The sequence below is a fragment of the Vombatus ursinus genome, unplaced genomic scaffold (genome assembly GCF_900497805.2).
Source record: "Vombatus ursinus unplaced genomic scaffold, bare-nosed wombat genome assembly UNPS02014768.1, whole genome shotgun sequence".
NCBI classification, from domain to species: domain Eukaryota; kingdom Metazoa; phylum Chordata; class Mammalia; order Diprotodontia; family Vombatidae; genus Vombatus; species Vombatus ursinus.
In genome coordinates, this window is record NW_020954546.1 from 19071198 (window position 1) to 19087950 (window position 16753).

At 43.0% G+C, this 16753-nt stretch overlaps 1 protein-coding gene across 3 annotated transcripts in view; it reads right to left on the reverse strand.

Annotated features, from left to right (window-relative positions):
* TYW1 (tRNA-yW synthesizing protein 1 homolog) overlaps positions 1 to 16753 on the reverse strand; it is a 242919-nt gene that overhangs the window by 146087 nt on the left and 80079 nt on the right. For all 3 annotated transcript variants that reach the window (XM_027862445.1, XM_027862446.1, XM_027862447.1), the window contains exon 11: positions 3208 to 3317. In XM_027862445.1, coding sequence (XP_027718246.1) covers positions 3208 to 3317 — 110 coding nt within the window. The remainder of the gene's footprint in view (positions 1 to 3207; positions 3318 to 16753) is intronic.

A 16753-nucleotide genomic window follows, 5' to 3' on the forward strand; every position in this document is an offset into this window, starting at 1 on the left:
GAGAGAGAGAGAGAGAGAGAGAGAGAGAGAGAGAGAGAGAGAGAGAGCACCCACATGCATTTATTATTCACTATATGCCAATCAACGTGCTAAGTGACAGGGATACAGATTCAAGTAAACAAAGCAGTCCCTCCCCTCCAGGACCTTACACAGCAGGGAGGGAAGACAAAAGACAAAGAAGAATGGAAAGGGGGGAAGGGAAGAGTTCATCCAGAGTCGGGGAGGGAAGGCCTGACTCATAGTAGGCACTTAATAAAACTTGACTTGATGGGACAGCCGGAAGCATGTAGGAGACCTGGAACCAGGCTGGCCTGGGAGGCCCAAATGAGCTCCAGGAGCAGAGCCCATTCTAAGAAAGGGAGGGAGATGCCGCTCACAGTGGAATGCAGTTAATGCAAAACCTCATAAAAACAAGAACAAGGTTGAGAGACAAAAAGCAGAGGCCTATGAAACAGCTTCACATAAAATCAAAACGCAATTAATTAAACAGAACGAATCTGTTTTCCTTCCAAAGGGGGCCTGGTCTTTAAAGATTCAAATCCACTCAGTGTACTGGAATCAGGCAAGGCCAAAAAGCTGGTTCCGTCACTCAGCAAGGCCACTTACGCTAGCCCCACGTGGTTCATGAGCGCCACCAAAAGTCTCCTTAGGAAATTTATAAGGATTGGTGTCTTGAGGGCTCACACTATCGGGACCTCAGTCAGTCTCCATCTATCAATGCTCTTCATCTGGGGAGAGGGGAAAAGAAGAACCAGGCATGGAGTGGAGACCACAGATTAGTTGGGAAAATAACAAAGAATATTTCTAAAACCCAAATCACATTGCAGCTCCTGATCTGAGGCTAGAAAAGTGCTTTTTAAGAATGTTCCATTTTGTTTTCTCTTTCTGGTGGTTCCTCCTATTGGTTCTAATTCTTCCTTACAACATCACTAATGTGAAAATATGTTTAATAGGAATGTATATGTATAGCCTATATCAGATTGCATGCCATCTTGGGGAGGGAGGTAAAGAAAAATTTAAAACTCTAAAGTTTATGGAAGAGATTGTTGATAAATCAAAATAAATTTTAAAAAAAATTTAAAAAAAAATGTTCCACCCCTCTCCAAGTCCATCTGGGTTAACCTAAACAATGGACCCCTCATTTTCACAACCCTCTGGCAAAATGGGCTGCTATCTTATGACAAAAGACAACTTCAATAAAACACTTTATATTTATTTAGCACATCGACCTTTCTGAAATATTTTCACATGAACATCTCATTCACTGACAATTTGGGGGTCTTTAAATCACCAGATTCCAAATGTACCCGGACAGAACGTGGTGCATGGCCACTGGAGCCCTCCCCAGAACGAGGCTCTTCCGAAGGAAGCTGTGCAGGGGGTGGGTTTCAAAGATGCAGACCAGGGGCAGGGGCAACACATTGAAAGGATCCCTAGAAGCTGGCAGGAAATGGGGTGATTGACCCCTAGGAAGGCCAGAGTACCAGCATGAACTCTGCATGCAAAGCCCCACAAATGGGGTACTCAAGGTCAGTGATGGCATAATAGAGCCAATTAAGCCAAAGCTGGCCCAGTAATCCTGGCCCTGAGATATGCAGAGTTGTTCATGCCCTAGGCCAGGGGTGGAGAGCCAGTGGCCCTCTAGGTCCTCAAGGGCAGCCCTCTGACTGAATCCAAACTTCACAGAACAAATCCCCTTCATAAAAGGATTTGTTCTGTAAAACCTGGACTCAGTCAAAGGCCACACCCAAGGACTAGAAGGCCACATGTGGCCTGGAGGCCACAGGTTCCCCACCCTTCCTAGGCCAAAGCTCCCTGCCCAACCCTGCTCCCTGTCCCTCAAACCCAATCACATCTGTTCTGTACCTTTCATGCACTATCCCATGCCACACGGCCTCATCCTTCCAGTGAGAACTCCAGCACCTCCATTCAAATACTAACAAACTCTCCTTCATATCAGATCTGTCCAATCTTCCAAAAATCACTCTGTGTGTATTTTGTGTTTTATTTTCTATGTACTTTACTTCCCAATGGTAGAATGGAATCCCTTGAAGGGAGGGCATATAGTCCCTGGCATAGGGGTGGCACACAGTAGGTGCTTAATATATGCCCATTTTCTTGCTGTCTGAATGCAGACAGGTGACTCAGACGTATTTCAATAAAAACAGGAATGACAAATCACGGTGTGAAGATTGGCTTTGTGCAAGTGACTAAGGCCAGCCAATGTATCACTGCTATGATAACTGGAGGGCCCTAACAATTTTTCAGGATGTCAGATTTTATTTGCCAGATTAGTAAGACAAGGGGCAGCTAGGTGGCACAGTGGATAGAGCACTGGCCCTGGAGTCAGGAGGACCTGAGTTCAAATTTGACCGCAGACACTTGACATTAGCTGTGTGACCCTGGACAAGTCACTTAACACCGATCACCTCACCAAAAAAAAAAAAAGACTAGTAAGACAGAAAGCCCTTTACACTCTCAACTGCAGTAGCAAATCAGCTTGATGATTTTTACAAAAGAGGTCAGCTCTGAGCTAAACATTATCTGGAAATAAACCCCATACTGTCCTACTGACACTGTCCTGTCTCACATGCCACACATTCAAGCAGCCACACTTGGCTCAACCCGAGAAATAATCAGAAGCAAAGACCTTGTCTGGCCCCTCTGACCAACCCGGGATCTCCTCCAGAAGGCCAATCCCTCCACTGGTACAGATCACACACTCAGCTTATCGGACTCCCTGATCCAAATCTATGTACACAGATCTTGTTCTCCAATCTCTTTTAAACCCCAATAAAAGACAAGATGAATAAAGTGTGTAATTCAAATTCTGTTGTTAACTGAATTGCTGCACCAGCCCCCTGACTCACTCCACCCATCCCTAAAATCACATCCACTCATAAACGCCTATCAGCTCAGGATGTTCAACAGGTCTGTGCCCTGGGAAAACCAGACCCCCAAAAAAAGGTCCCCAGGTAATTGGGGAGCTGTGGGAGAAAACCTGATCAAAGGCAAGAAGCTATGTCATTTTAATGATTCATCTTTTTTAAAGTCAGGAAGTAAAAGGTCACACTGATGAAAGAAAAGAAAATGGCCAACAGTCCTGGGGGCGGGGGTGGGATTCTTACTTTCCTGCCCAAACATTTAACAAAGGAAAGACAATTCAGACCCAGGAGCTTCGCAGACAGACTGCTGGGAGGCCAATACCTTTAAACTGCTTGATCATGTTCTGGTGATTTTCCACAGCCTCTCGTAAGATCATGTCAGGCTGATCCATCTTCCATCGCCACTCCGTACCCACGGGATTGGTGTGGTGCCTGCAGAGAGAGGATGCAGAGCTCTTAAGGATTCCCTCAACATTGAGAAAGACAACGGCCAATCCTCCAAATCTGGCAAATTCATTCCCCCAAATCACAAGGGTCTCTCCCAAAAACTCGTAACCGGCGAGCTCGGCTGGCTACAACCAATGTTTAATAAACTGGTATCTACCAAGTTCTCGGAGTCCGTCGCAAACCCGTGGACCTGCCGGGGGACAGGAGGGGGAAGATTCCCAACGCTACGGTCCTACAGGCTAAGCAGCCCGATGCCCAGACTGAACTTAGACTCCAGAAAACCAGAATTCAGATCCAGCCTCAGACACTTCCTAATCTTTCTCTGCCTAAACTTTCTCTGGCTCAGTTTCCTCACCTGTAAAATGGGGCTCAGAACAACACCTCCCACATAGGCCTGTTGTGAGGATCAAGTGAAACAACACGTGGAAAAGCACTTTGTAGACCCTGAAGTGCTACATAAATTCTAGCATCCTTATTGTCATTAAGCAAGTCATCTACCCAGCAAGCTGTCTCCACCCACACTACACACACACACACACACACACACACACACACCCCCAACCTTCCTCTTTGCATCACCACGGTTAGCACAATCTCCATGCCCCACTTTCAAGTCAAAAATTGGCACTGTTGAGTAAAGAATCCCAGGATATCATACCTGGGAAAGAGGGTCACGCCTTTTGTGAATGGATGGCATGGCCAACAGGAGGCAGCCACTGACAATATTAAGGGATCAGTGCAAATTCAGCCCAAATACCAGAAAAACAATTCCAAGAAAGCATCCTCTTGATGAGTCACCACTCGTCAGCCAGAGCCAGTCTACACTTGATCCAATATATGGCTCAGCTCTCAAAGTTAGTCAAATCAATGATTTTTAGATCGGAAGGAGCTTTAGTCATCTGGGCCAGGTTCCTCCGCCTCCTCACTGAGCAGAGGGAGGCTGTGGCCCACTGGCGAGTTCCTCCTGAGCCTCCATTCCCCTCCAAGCCCACTGCTCCTAGCTTGCAGACCTCCAAACCAGACTGGCTCATCCTGGAACTTTCCACAGTGCCTGGAGCTTCCTTGCCCAGGTTGATACAGCCAACCGCCACATAAACTCCTCAATCTGGAAGCCCCTCAGCAAAGCCAGCCCCATCTCCCATTGGTGAGTTCCTTCTGCAGCCTCCATTTTGTGGCAGGACCTACGGAGGCTTCCATTCCCCTCCCCTCTCAGCCCTACTCCTAGCTTCAAGCTTCAAAACCATTCCTCCACTTTTCAGCTCCCTTCTGTGTACCATCTCCCCCAAGAGAATGGAGGCTCTCAGAAGGGAAGGTCTGCCATTCTTTCTGCTCGCATGTGCATTAGCACAGTGCCTGGCACACAGAAAGTGCTTGATAAATGCTCATTTCCTTCCTTCCCAGAGACATTAAATTTACTACAAAGGTAGCAAGTAGGAGAGCTAGAATCTGAACCCACGGCCACTGCTCTTTCCCCTAAAGCAGGGGTGGGGAACCTGTGGTCTCAAGGCCACATGTGGCCTTCTAGAACCTTAAGAGTGGCCTTTCGAATGAATCCAAAATTTAACCTGTAAAATTTAGACTCAGTCAAAAGGCCACACTTAAGGATCTGGAAGGCCACAGAGCACAGGTTCCCCACTCCTGCCCTAGACCATGCTGCCTCTCAAGGTTATCTAGACTCACAAGCTTCCTGGATTGCCTTCTTATCACTATTACTGTTGTTGTATCATTCTTCTTCTTCTTCTTCTTCTTCTTCTTCTTGCTGCTGTTATTAGTTTCACCAAAGAGCTATAGGTTACAAAATCAAATCAACAGCACTAGTAACAGAGTTAATATGACCACATTAACCCACTTGCCATTTACAACAAAGCCATTCAAACTTGGGCAAGGCCAGAAATTGGATGTCATTATCCCACTAGCTCATATTAGCCTTTTCATCTAATCTTGACATTTTCTGGAGTTAATTAAAGATATCTATCAGCCACCTGGTTTCCAAGGACACTTTACAGGAATAGACTGCCACAAGGCTATGCAAAGTGGTAGAGACACCTAGGCCTATGCATGAGCTCCTACTTTTCAGGACCAGTCTTCTTAAAGAGGGAGACAAAGGAGAGAAAAAAACAGCCTGAACCAATCTTTTCTGCTGTGACCTTTTAGGTTAGAACATAAAAAATATGAGCAGAATGGAAGGCAGTACCTCACACATCAATGGCTGGAGGGGAAAATGTCTAATTAAAAAAGGGACAGACTTGAACATAAAACATAAAAAGACAGTTTTAATTACATATCAAAACTGCCTGGTACAAAATACAAACCAAAAAATCAATGCAGCTGGAAAAAGAAAAGAAACAGATGACTGGGCAAAAAAATATATATATTCACAGCAAATATCTGCTGAAGGTCCAATAGTCAAGATATGGGAAACTGATACCAATATGTAAAAACAAGAGTCATTCCCCACCAGAGATGAGGTCAAAGGATTGAAAAAGATAATTTCAAAAGAAAAAGGGCAAGTAATCAATAAATATATGAAAGCATATTCCAAATCACCAATAATAAGAACACAAATCTTTTAATTATCTCCTACACATCGGAATAGAAAAAACTGAATAAGGCAAATAGGTGTGTTGGGGACAGGGGGAAAGCACATTAATCCACTAGTGATGGCATTATAAATGATTTAACCATTCTGGAAAACAATCTAAAATTTTACCAAACAGGTACTAGACTATACATACCCTTGGTCTCAGAGGTATTACTTTGAGGCATATACTGCCAGGAGGTGAAAAACAGAGAGAAAAGACCCAAGTACACAAAAATACTGATAGCAGAACTTTTGTAGCAGCAAAAAACTGAAAGGAAAATTGAAGAGAAGGAGAAAGAAAAGGAGGAAAAGGAAAGAAGGAAGGAAAGAAAGAAGGAAGGAAGGAGAGAAAAAGGAAGAGAAGGAGAAGCCAGATTGAGAAGCAGGCAGGATAGCTGCATTTTGCTCCAAAGCCTATGGAATCCCAAATGACAGAAGCCGGGGCTTCCAGCCTGGCCCTCAGCTGCCACCTTCCCAAAAGCACCAACTGAAGGTCTGAAAGGAAGACAACTCAAGAACCCCCTGCAATGAAGTTCGGGCAAAAAGAAGAGACATCGTGGATCACCAGCACTGCCAGAGTCCCTGGCTTCAAGGCCACAGACTCGGCTCATCCTTTTTCCTGGGGTTATTAGACAAACTAGTATCATCATCAAGAAAGTATAACTGCAAAGTATCAGAATCTGCCTTAAGGAGGAGGAATGAAAAAGATTAAATGAATTTTTCTGGCCAAATAATCCAAACCCTCTACTAAAAGGGATCTGCTGATCTAGGATCTGTAGCCACTCTATAAAGTTGGATGCCCAAAGAAAATTAAAACTCACAGAAAGCCTCCCCTCCTTTTACTGCCTTTTCAGACAGCTGGGTCCTTGGGTCACGATTACCAAACGGGTGACCAGCCGAGGACGAGGCTTTCCCAGCAGCGTTCCACTCATCCTCCTGGATGCTGTGCCTGGGCCTCGGAAGGCCCCACAACACCCCGGCTTTCTCCTACCATCAGGCCTAACCAACAGCTCCCGATGGTGCTCCTACTTTAATTTGAGGAGGACAAGTCTCACACCTCTTCTACACAACAGCCCCTCAAATACCTGAAGGAAGCTCTAATGTTCCCCCTTTCGCCTTCTCCAGGATACACATGCTCACTGTCTCCACAGATCCTTCTCCTACGTCACAGACTCTGGGTCCTTCACTATCCTGGACTTTCTACATCTTATCAATTTTCCTTCTAAACTGGGGTATCCAGCGTTGAGCAGAATCCTCCAAACGTGATCTGACCAGGACAAAATGGAGAGGGACTGTCCCTGCCTCGTCCCTGGAAAAATGTGTCTCCTAAAGCGGACGAGGATTACATTCGCTTTTCTGTCCACCTTCTCACTCTGCTGACTCTGACTGGTCTTGAATCCTTTAACCACAGGATCTTTTGCAATCAAACAGCAGCCTAGCCATGCAATCTCCTCCATCTCGCACCGGTAAGTTTGATTCTAGCCTGGCATAATGGAAAGAGCAATGTCTCCAGAATCAAAGGACATGGGTTCAAATCCCACATCTAACCTCAAGCAAGTCACTTGTCCTCCCTGGACCTTAGTTTCCTCATCTGTAACATGCAGGGTTGGACAAGATAGCCTTTGAGGTCCTAAGTTTTATGTCTTATTGTCATTCAATGCTGACTTATTCAACTCAACCCAAAGCCCTTCAGGGATGGGGACTCTGCAGCCTCGAGGCCACATGGGGCCCTCCAGGTCCTCAAGTGTGGCCCTTTGACTGAATCCAAACTTCCCAGAACACAAGGGGGGGTGCCACATCCAACTCACAGACAAAACGGTCATCAAGATAAGGCCGAAGAAAGCATGGGAGGATGCTGTCCTGAAGAACTCCTTCCAGCTGACATTGATCTATTAATGACAACTGTCTGAGTATGGACTTGGAAGCAGTTCTGAATCCTTCTGGCTGTACGATGCTTAGTCCATCTCTCCCCATCCTTCAACCAACAATCAGCAAGCATGGAGCACTAGGGGATGCAGAGAAAAAGAGAAAACAGCCCCTGCCCTCAAGGAGCTTATATTCTATTGGCAAGACAACCTGTACATACACAGGCACACACAACATCTCTACAGAAGGAATGGAAAATAATACAGGAGGGAAGACATAAGCAGTTGGTAGGTCCAGGGAAAGCCTTCTGCACAGAGGACATTTGAGCTAAGTCTCAAAGGAATCCAGGGATCCTACATGAAGTAGGGACAGCCAGTACGAAGGTATGAGACAGGAGAGAAGAGCCCTGTGGGGGAGGTCGAGTAAGTGGGCCAGTATGGCTGGACCACATAATATGTGGAAAGGAATTATGGGTAAGAAGACTGACGAGATAGGAAGGAGCCAACCGGTGAAGAGCTTTTAAAAGTCAATCAGATTTTAGTTGTAATAGGAAGCCAGAAGATTTACTGAGTCAGGGGATAGGTGTCACATGGTAAGACCCATGTAGGAAAACCACTGTGGCTGTGATGTGGAGGATGGACTGGAGTAGGGAGAGACTTGGGGCAGTGAGACAAATGAAGGGGTTATTTTGATGGAGCCAAGATGGCAGAATAGCAGGATTCTTACATAAATCCAAGTTCTACCACACAATTCCTTTACAGAGATTTATAAAATGCAACAGACTGAATTCTGATCAGGAAATCCAGGAAAAAAAATCAGTGACTCACTTTTCCAGCCAGGTCAGCACAGGGAAAAAGACAGAGATGTCTCTGACAGTGAGGACTGGGTCTACCCAAGACAACGTCCCAGATCCAGCAAAGAGGGGCAGAAATAGGGGCAACTGGCAGCTCTCTTGCTCATGAACCAGCTCCAGATCCAAGGTGGACTGAGGAGGAAACCTGTACCTATGGGTGGCTTTTCAGGGTAAGGCGCCATTGTTCACCCGAGGCTAAGAAAGAAGAAAGTTCAAAAGCAAGCAGCTATGCGGTTGTGACCCTAGAAGTGTATGGTCTTGGTACAAGCCTCCAGTCCAGGATGAAGCCTGAAGCTGAATAATCAAGGCAAGAATCCCCCACCAAATGGGGGCCTGCAGCTCTGTCACTCCGAACCAGCATGGCTTTCCAGGTAGCTGGTAGTGGATGAGTCCAGCAGCAGTCTACTCAAACTCCAAATGGGGCAAACCCCACAAGGTTGCTCAGACCCAAATCCAGATCCAGAACTTACAAAGGTCAGACCAAGAAGGCAGAAATTAGACTTTATCCTGGTTCAGGCCACTTTGGGAGCACTGAAAGCTTGTAGGTCCACAGCCTGAGCTATTCTTTAGAGCCTGCAATAACTCAACATGGAATCCCTAAGAAAGCAGTAGGATCCAAACATTCCCTCCAGAAGTGCACATAGTCCTGCCCTAACACCAAGTCTAAAGTCAGGAAATAGGCTGGAAGAGTGAGCAAATTAAAAAAAAAAAACCTCACCATAAAAATGCTATTATGGTAGTATGGACACTTAACATATAAACCCAGAAGAAGAGAATGACTCCAAAATATTTACAAGCAAAGCCTCAGAGAAAAACACAGATTAGGCATATTTTCAGCTAGAATTCCCGGAAGAGATAAAGCAAGAGATTTAAAAAAAAAAAACTTCAAAGTGTTTGCATAATTAAAATGAAAGTACTATAGGAAAAAACTGGGAAAGAAATGAAAGCTACAGAGGAAAGAATCAGAAAGGGAAGTAACAGTTTGACACAAGAACTATAAAACTTTACCCAAGCTACAAACTCCCTGAAAATCAGAATGGACCAAGTGGAAGCTAATGACTCCATGAGGCACTAAATATTAAAATAAATCCAAAAAAGAAAAAGGAAAAAAAAAAAGAAGAAATGCAAGGAGTCTCAAAGCAAAAACAATTCACTTAAGGGGGCAGCTAGGTGGCACAATGGATAGAGCACCAGCCCTGATGTCAGGAGGACCTGAGTTCAAATCCAGCCTCAGACCAAACACTTGACACTTACTAGCTTTGTGACCCTGGGCAAGTCACTTAACCCCAATTGCCTAAAAAAAAAAGAAAAAAATACAATTCACCTAGAAATAAGATCTAAGAAAAGTAATTTTAAAATCACTGGACTACCTGAAAACCATGACCAAAAAAAAGAACCTAGACATCATATTTCAAAAATCTGAAAAAAAAAAAAACAAAACAAAACAAAAACAAAAACAAAAACTGCCCAAACTCTTGGAACCAGAGAAACAAAGTGGAAATAGGAAGAATTCGCTAGTCACTTCCTGAAAGAAACCCCAAAATGAAAACTCCCAGGAATATCAGTCGAAATGCAGAGCTTCCAGGTCAAAGAAAAAATACTACAAGACGACAGAAAGAAAGAATTCGAGTACTGAGGAGCCACAGTCAGTATTCTACATGATTTAGCAGCTACTATCAAGGAATTAGGAATACGATATGCCTGAAGACAAAGGTATACACTTAAAACCAAGAATAACTTAACTAACATAATTGAATATAATACTACAGGGGACAAATGGACCTTCAATGAAATAAAGGATTTCTAAGTATTCCTCATGAAAAGACCAGAGCTGCAAAGAAACCTTGAAGTACAAACAATGGAGTCAAGAGAAACCATAAAAAGGTAAACGTGAGCAAGCAATTATAAGATATTAAGCAAGGATAAATAGTTTACATTCTAATATGAGATGATATATGTGTCCTCTCATATCATCATCAGGAGACATAGAGTGAATCTAACTAGACAGATGCCTGGAGTGATTCTGTTGTGTTTTGATGACCTTAAAAGAAAAGATGGAAAGGGAAGGAAGAAGAATACACTAGAGGGGGAAAAGAGAGAGGAAGGATGAGGAAAATTATCTCACACTGTCAGAGTTCAGAAGTAGAGGTCTATTACAAACAAGGAGGAATGAGTCAGGGGAGAGGTGACACTTGAACCTCACTCACGGGTACAAAAACGCATTTCACTCAACAGGAAAACAAGAGGAAAAGAAGAGAAGGGAGGGAGAGTAAGTCAAAGGAAGGACCAGTCCTAAACAAAACAAATTCTAACCAAACACGTACAAAAATAGTTACCCACAGCTCTTTTTGCGGTGGCAAAGACTTGGAAACTTAGGAGTACCTATCAATTGGGGGAATAGCTGAACATGTTATGGTATACAAATGTGATGGAATATTATTATGCTGTAAGAAGTGATAAGGGAAAGTGTTTCAGAGAACCTGGGAGGATTTGTACGAACGGCTGCAGTGTGAAGTGAGCGGAACCAGGAGAATAGTTTCTACAGTAACAACAATATTGTAAAGATAAACAACTTGGAAAGACTTAAGAACTCTGATCAATGCAGTGAACAATCACAATTCTAGGGGACTTGTGATGAAACACATGACACACTCTGCCAGAGAGGTGATAGTTTAAACATACAGAATGAGACCTGGGGGTTTTTTAGACAAAGCCAACACAGAAATTAACCTCACATCTTTTAACAGAGGTTTTGTTTTTCATTCTTTGTCAATGGGGGTGGGAAGGAATTATATAGATTTTCATTGGTTAAAAAAAAATTTAATCCTTTAAAAGAAAAAAAAGAGGCTATTGCAACAGTCCAAGTAAAGAGGGGCTAAGGGACTGAACTAGGTGGCGGCTAAGTGGAAAGGAATGGGATGTATGTGAGATATGCTGGAGAGAAAGACATTAGAAAATGTGGCAACTAATTAGGTATGTGGGACTGAATACCAAAGTTGAGAATCAGATGGCTAGAAGGATGGTGGTGATCAGAGCAATTACAAGTTCCGAAGAAGGGTGGTTTGGGGGGGCAGGGAGAGTTAATGAGCTGTTTTAGACACGTTGAGTTTAAGATGGCTACAACACACTCAATTGGAAATGTCCAATAGGCCATCTGTGATGGAGCTCTGAGACAGATTAGGACTGGATCCATAGATCAGGGAATCAGCTGCACAAAGTTGATAAATGAACCCATGGGAACCAATGAGTTCACCGAGTGAGATAATATATAGCAAAAAGAGCAGAGGGACTAGGACTGAGCCTTGGAGAATACCTACAGATTGTGGGTGTGACGTAGATGAAGATCCAAGGAAGGACAATGAGGAGGCACCGTCAGAGAGACGGCAGAATCAAGAGGGAGCAGTGAAAAGAAAACCCAGAGAGGAAAAGGGGATGACTGACAATGTCAAATGCTACAGAAAGGCCAAGAAGGATGAGGCCTGAGACAAAGTCATTAGAATTGGCAAGTAAGAAATCACTGGTCACTTTGGAAAGAGCAGTTTCCATTGGATGATGAGGCTGGAAGCCAGATTGCAGAGTCAAGAAAAGAGGGAGAGGAAAGGAGTAGAATCACGGACTTCCTTCAGGGCTCAGTTCAAGCACCACCTTCTACGTGAAACCATTCCTAATCTCTCCACTTGCTAGTGCCCTCCCTCCCCCATTAGAATGTAAATTCATTTTTTCTTTCTCCCTCCAGTGCCTAACTCAAAGTAGGTACTTAATAAATGCTCATTGATTTTCTGCTTGCTCACATCAGAGATCTGTAAGAACCCTTGAAGGTCACTGATTCCAATTTAGTAGTTTAACAAATAAGGAAACTGAGGCCCAAAGAGATCAAGTGACTTACCAGGGGTCACCGAGCCAGTAAATATCTTAGAGAAAATTCAAACCCAGGTCTTCCTGATTCTAAGTGGGACCTCTAGCCACCATATCATGTTGCTTTTCAGTATATAAACCTTTCCAAAGTTTGCCTGTATAGTGAGGAAAACTGGCAGAGAAAAAACCAAATTTGGACTTTTGTTCACTATCAACCTCCATGTTCCCTCAGCTGTCACCTTTTAAAATATTCTACTTCTGTCATCACTCTACCTGTCAAAAAAAATTACTTGTTTAATTGCTAAGAGGAAGAGGAAAGCTGATTTTCACAGTGGTGGGAGTTGATTTCCCATTTATCAAAGACACATTTCCTAACTCTTCTGCTTCTTTTCCAACTGACTTTGTGACCTCTCACTAATATCACCTAAGTAAAAGGTGATTTTGAACAGTTTTTTTTAAGATTTCTGGATTTGGGGGAAGCTGTGACCACATTACCTCTTTCTAACTTACATTACCTACAATATACTTTTTTTTTTGCAAGAAAGAACTTGAAGATTCCAAAAATGTCCAGGGAACTCACTTGTCCCATTTCTCTGAACAAATAGTGATGAAAATCCGATGAAAGATAGCAGCTGGATGTAATAGGGATTCCTGAGATTACTGTAGGCCTCCCTTAACAAATTAATGTGTTCTGCAACTGGATCCAATCTATATTCCCATCAGAAATAAACCTCTATTTACCAATAGCACAATACGCCTTTAAAAATTAATCAGGCCATTTCCCACAGAATGCAGATGTTGCAGGGGCACAGGGATACAAGATTACAGGATACAGAACTTGGCTACCTTGACTAAGTGCCATAAGCCTTATCAAGTGAAAAAACGGGAGGGTCAGACTGGAAGACTTGGAGGTCAAATGAAATCACTGCAAAATTTAACCAAGGAAGGCATTATTTTTATCTCTGAAATAAATTTCAACTCAAATCAATGACAACACTTGAGTAGAGGAGAAAATCACCAGAGAGAAATCTATCATAGACTTCACTTTATCTATTGCGTGAGAGGAAAGGAAAAAGAGAGATAGAGACAAAGAGACAGTGAGACAGAGAAGTGTTTTGTCTTCTGTGCATAACTACACACTGAAAATTAACAATCTCCCCAATTCCATTTGCAAACCATCATGACAGATGTATCTCCCACCACCAAAAGGTGATAGTGAAACATAAATAGGGCTGGTGAAAGAACTGCAGGAGAAGATAAAACGTCCCTTTTCAATAAGAGATCAGAAAGTAGAGCAAAACAAAAAGTCCAGTTCTCCCTCAGAGGACAGCAAGGCCGCAACATAATATTCTTCCTGAGGGGCATGAAGAACCTGGACTCCCCTGGCCCGCTGAGAGATCTGTCTCAGCAAAACCATCAAAATGGGCCACATAAGACTTTTCAGAACTAAGGAAGCGTTTAGATTTCCCTGAAAAAGCAACAACACCCATTCTTGCTTCAAGAGAAGCAAGCCAATTGTTGGCCATATTATTATTTCCTTTGGAAAAATAAAACACTAAAATTTTGTGGCAAGAATTTTTGGCTGATTCATTTGGGGAATATTTCCTTCTGATTGGCTTAACTGCTAACTCAAAAGTACAGGAAAGCATCCAGCAATTTAAATCGCATTTGACTGATTGATGTCTCCACATGGGTATACTTTCAACCTAATCACCAGCCTTTAATTGACTGGATTTTAGCTCTTCTGCCAGAACATAACATTAAATCAGGTTTTGCTTGAATGTGCACTACCCAGAATGTCAGGACAGCTGGATTCTACATGACCTATAACCAATTTCAGGATCACTTTTGAATCTCTATTTGGCCAACCGTGTTTAAAAAAAAAAACAAACTACACATATATCCTAAATGAAGGACTAACAGAGGTCAATACTAAGGCTAAGGTAACTATGTCAACTTGCATGTCACCCAAGAAAGAAATCGAGCCCATCTGAAAGAAGACCTTGGTATAACCAAAAAACACGGTAATCTACAACAAAAAACAGAGCCTTCAGCAATGGGATAGTCAACTGTAGCCAACAATACTCAAACACTGCAGAGTGTAAGGACTGACCCAAACATGGTCCACGTGTCTCCTCTCCCCAAGCTGTTTTCCATCTTGCTCCTCCCTATGCTGCTAACGCACTACCTTTCAAATCAAACCACAAGAGGATAAGTCTGGTGTCCCCATCTTCTGCCCTGTCCTGGGGGGGGAGGGGGATGTACAACTGCATGTACCTCCCACTTCCCTCCCACCCCCAGTTTTCCACTTCTTTCTCTGAGAAACTACCACTGCCTCTGGAAAGAGTGTTCTACTCATCATCTTTGTGATTTCCTCTATAACTACCTTTCCTAGCCACTGTTCCCTCAATTGGAATGTAAGTCCCTGGAGCAAAGGAAAAGGAAGGAAAGGGGAGGGGAAGGGAGGGAAAAAGAGAAGAAGAGAAGAGAGGCAGGAAAGGAGGGAAGGAAAGAGAGAGGGAAGAAGAGAGGAAGGACAGAAAGAAGGGAGAGAGGGAAGAAGGGGAAAAGGGAAGGAAGAGGGAGGAAAGAAAGAAGGAAGGAATGAAAGAGGGAAGGAAGGAAGGAAGGAAGGAAGGAAGGAAGGAAGGAAGGAAGGAAGGAAAGAAGGACCCTTGTAACATCAAATTCTAAAATTAGTTGATATGAAGCCCATTTGGTGGACGAAAAAAAATCTTTCCAATAAATTTCTCTGATAAAAGTCTTATTTCAAAGATATACAGAGAACTGATTCAAATTTATAAATATATGAGCCATTCTCCAATTGAAAAATGGTCAAAGGATGTGAACAGTTTTCAGAGAAAAAAATTTAAGGTATCAATAGCATACGAAAAATGTTCTAAATCACGAATAATTAGAAAAATGCACATTAAAATAACTCTGATGGGTCACCTTACATCCAACAGATTAGCAAAGTGAATTTAAAAAAAATGACAATTACTGGTGGGGCTATGGAAAAACAGGTACATTAATGCACTATTGGTAGAACTGTGAACTAGTCCATATATTCTGAAAAGCAATTTGGAACTATGCCCAAAAAGTTACTAAACTGTGAACATCCCTTGGCATAGTGATACTAATATTAGGTGTACATACCTAAAGAGATCAAAGAATGAGGGAAAGGACTCATATATGCAAAAATATTTGCAGCAGTCACTTTTGTGGTAGCCAAGAATTGGAAACTCAATGGTTATCCATCAATCTACTAAACAAATTATGGTATGTGGATGTGATAGAATACTACAATGTTTCAAGACATGCTGATGGGGACGGTGTCAGAGAAATCTGGGAAGACACATATGAACTGACACAGAGTGAAGTAAGCAAGACCAAAATAACAACATATACTTATAAAATAACACTTATAAACTTATAAAACAACAATACTGTAAGGACAACTTTAAAAGACTTAGGTAGGAATGCTTATCAGCACAATGACCACCATTGACTTCAGAGGAGTCAGAGTAAAAAAACATGCTGCTAGCCTCCTGACAAAGATGATAGACTCAATGCAGACTGAGACAGACATGTTTTTGGATATGGCCAAAGCAGAAATGTGTTCTGCTTGACTATACATGTTCATAATGGTGGGGGGGAGATGTTGCTTTTCCTTTTCATCTGAGGGTAGGCAGAGGTGGAAGGGAGAAAAGGCAGATTTGTACTGAAAGAAAATTTAATTTGAAAAAATAAAGCCCATAAACAAGAGCTAGTTACTTTGAGGCATCTGTGACCTCACCAATGTGACTCGCCACCTGCAATGGTAAAGATTGTGACCCACCCCCACATCTTCCCATCTTGTCCAAGTCTCCCCAGAAATATTCTACATGGAGGGGTGGGGGAGATCATCCACAAGAGTGTCCTGAACACCATCACCCTATATAGTTCTTGAGGTTGCACAAATACCCCACCTCATTTGCTATTGCTGAATTTCTCAGATAACTTCTGTGGTATTTTACTGCCCAATGCTTGAGTACGTCTACCCACCCACATCTGCCCCATAAGCTTCTCCGGGGCCCTTGGTGTTACCTGTACACCAAGTCTATGGAGTCTCATGACTCAAAGGCAGATAACCTGGTGGGAAACATGAGGGACAAACAGGGACTTTTGTTTCAAGGAAAAGCTTGCAATCTTTAAAAGCACTGGGCATTTTCTGAAAGGCAAGTATATCTGCTTTCTTCCTCCTCTTCAATAACTCCATGGGTCTTC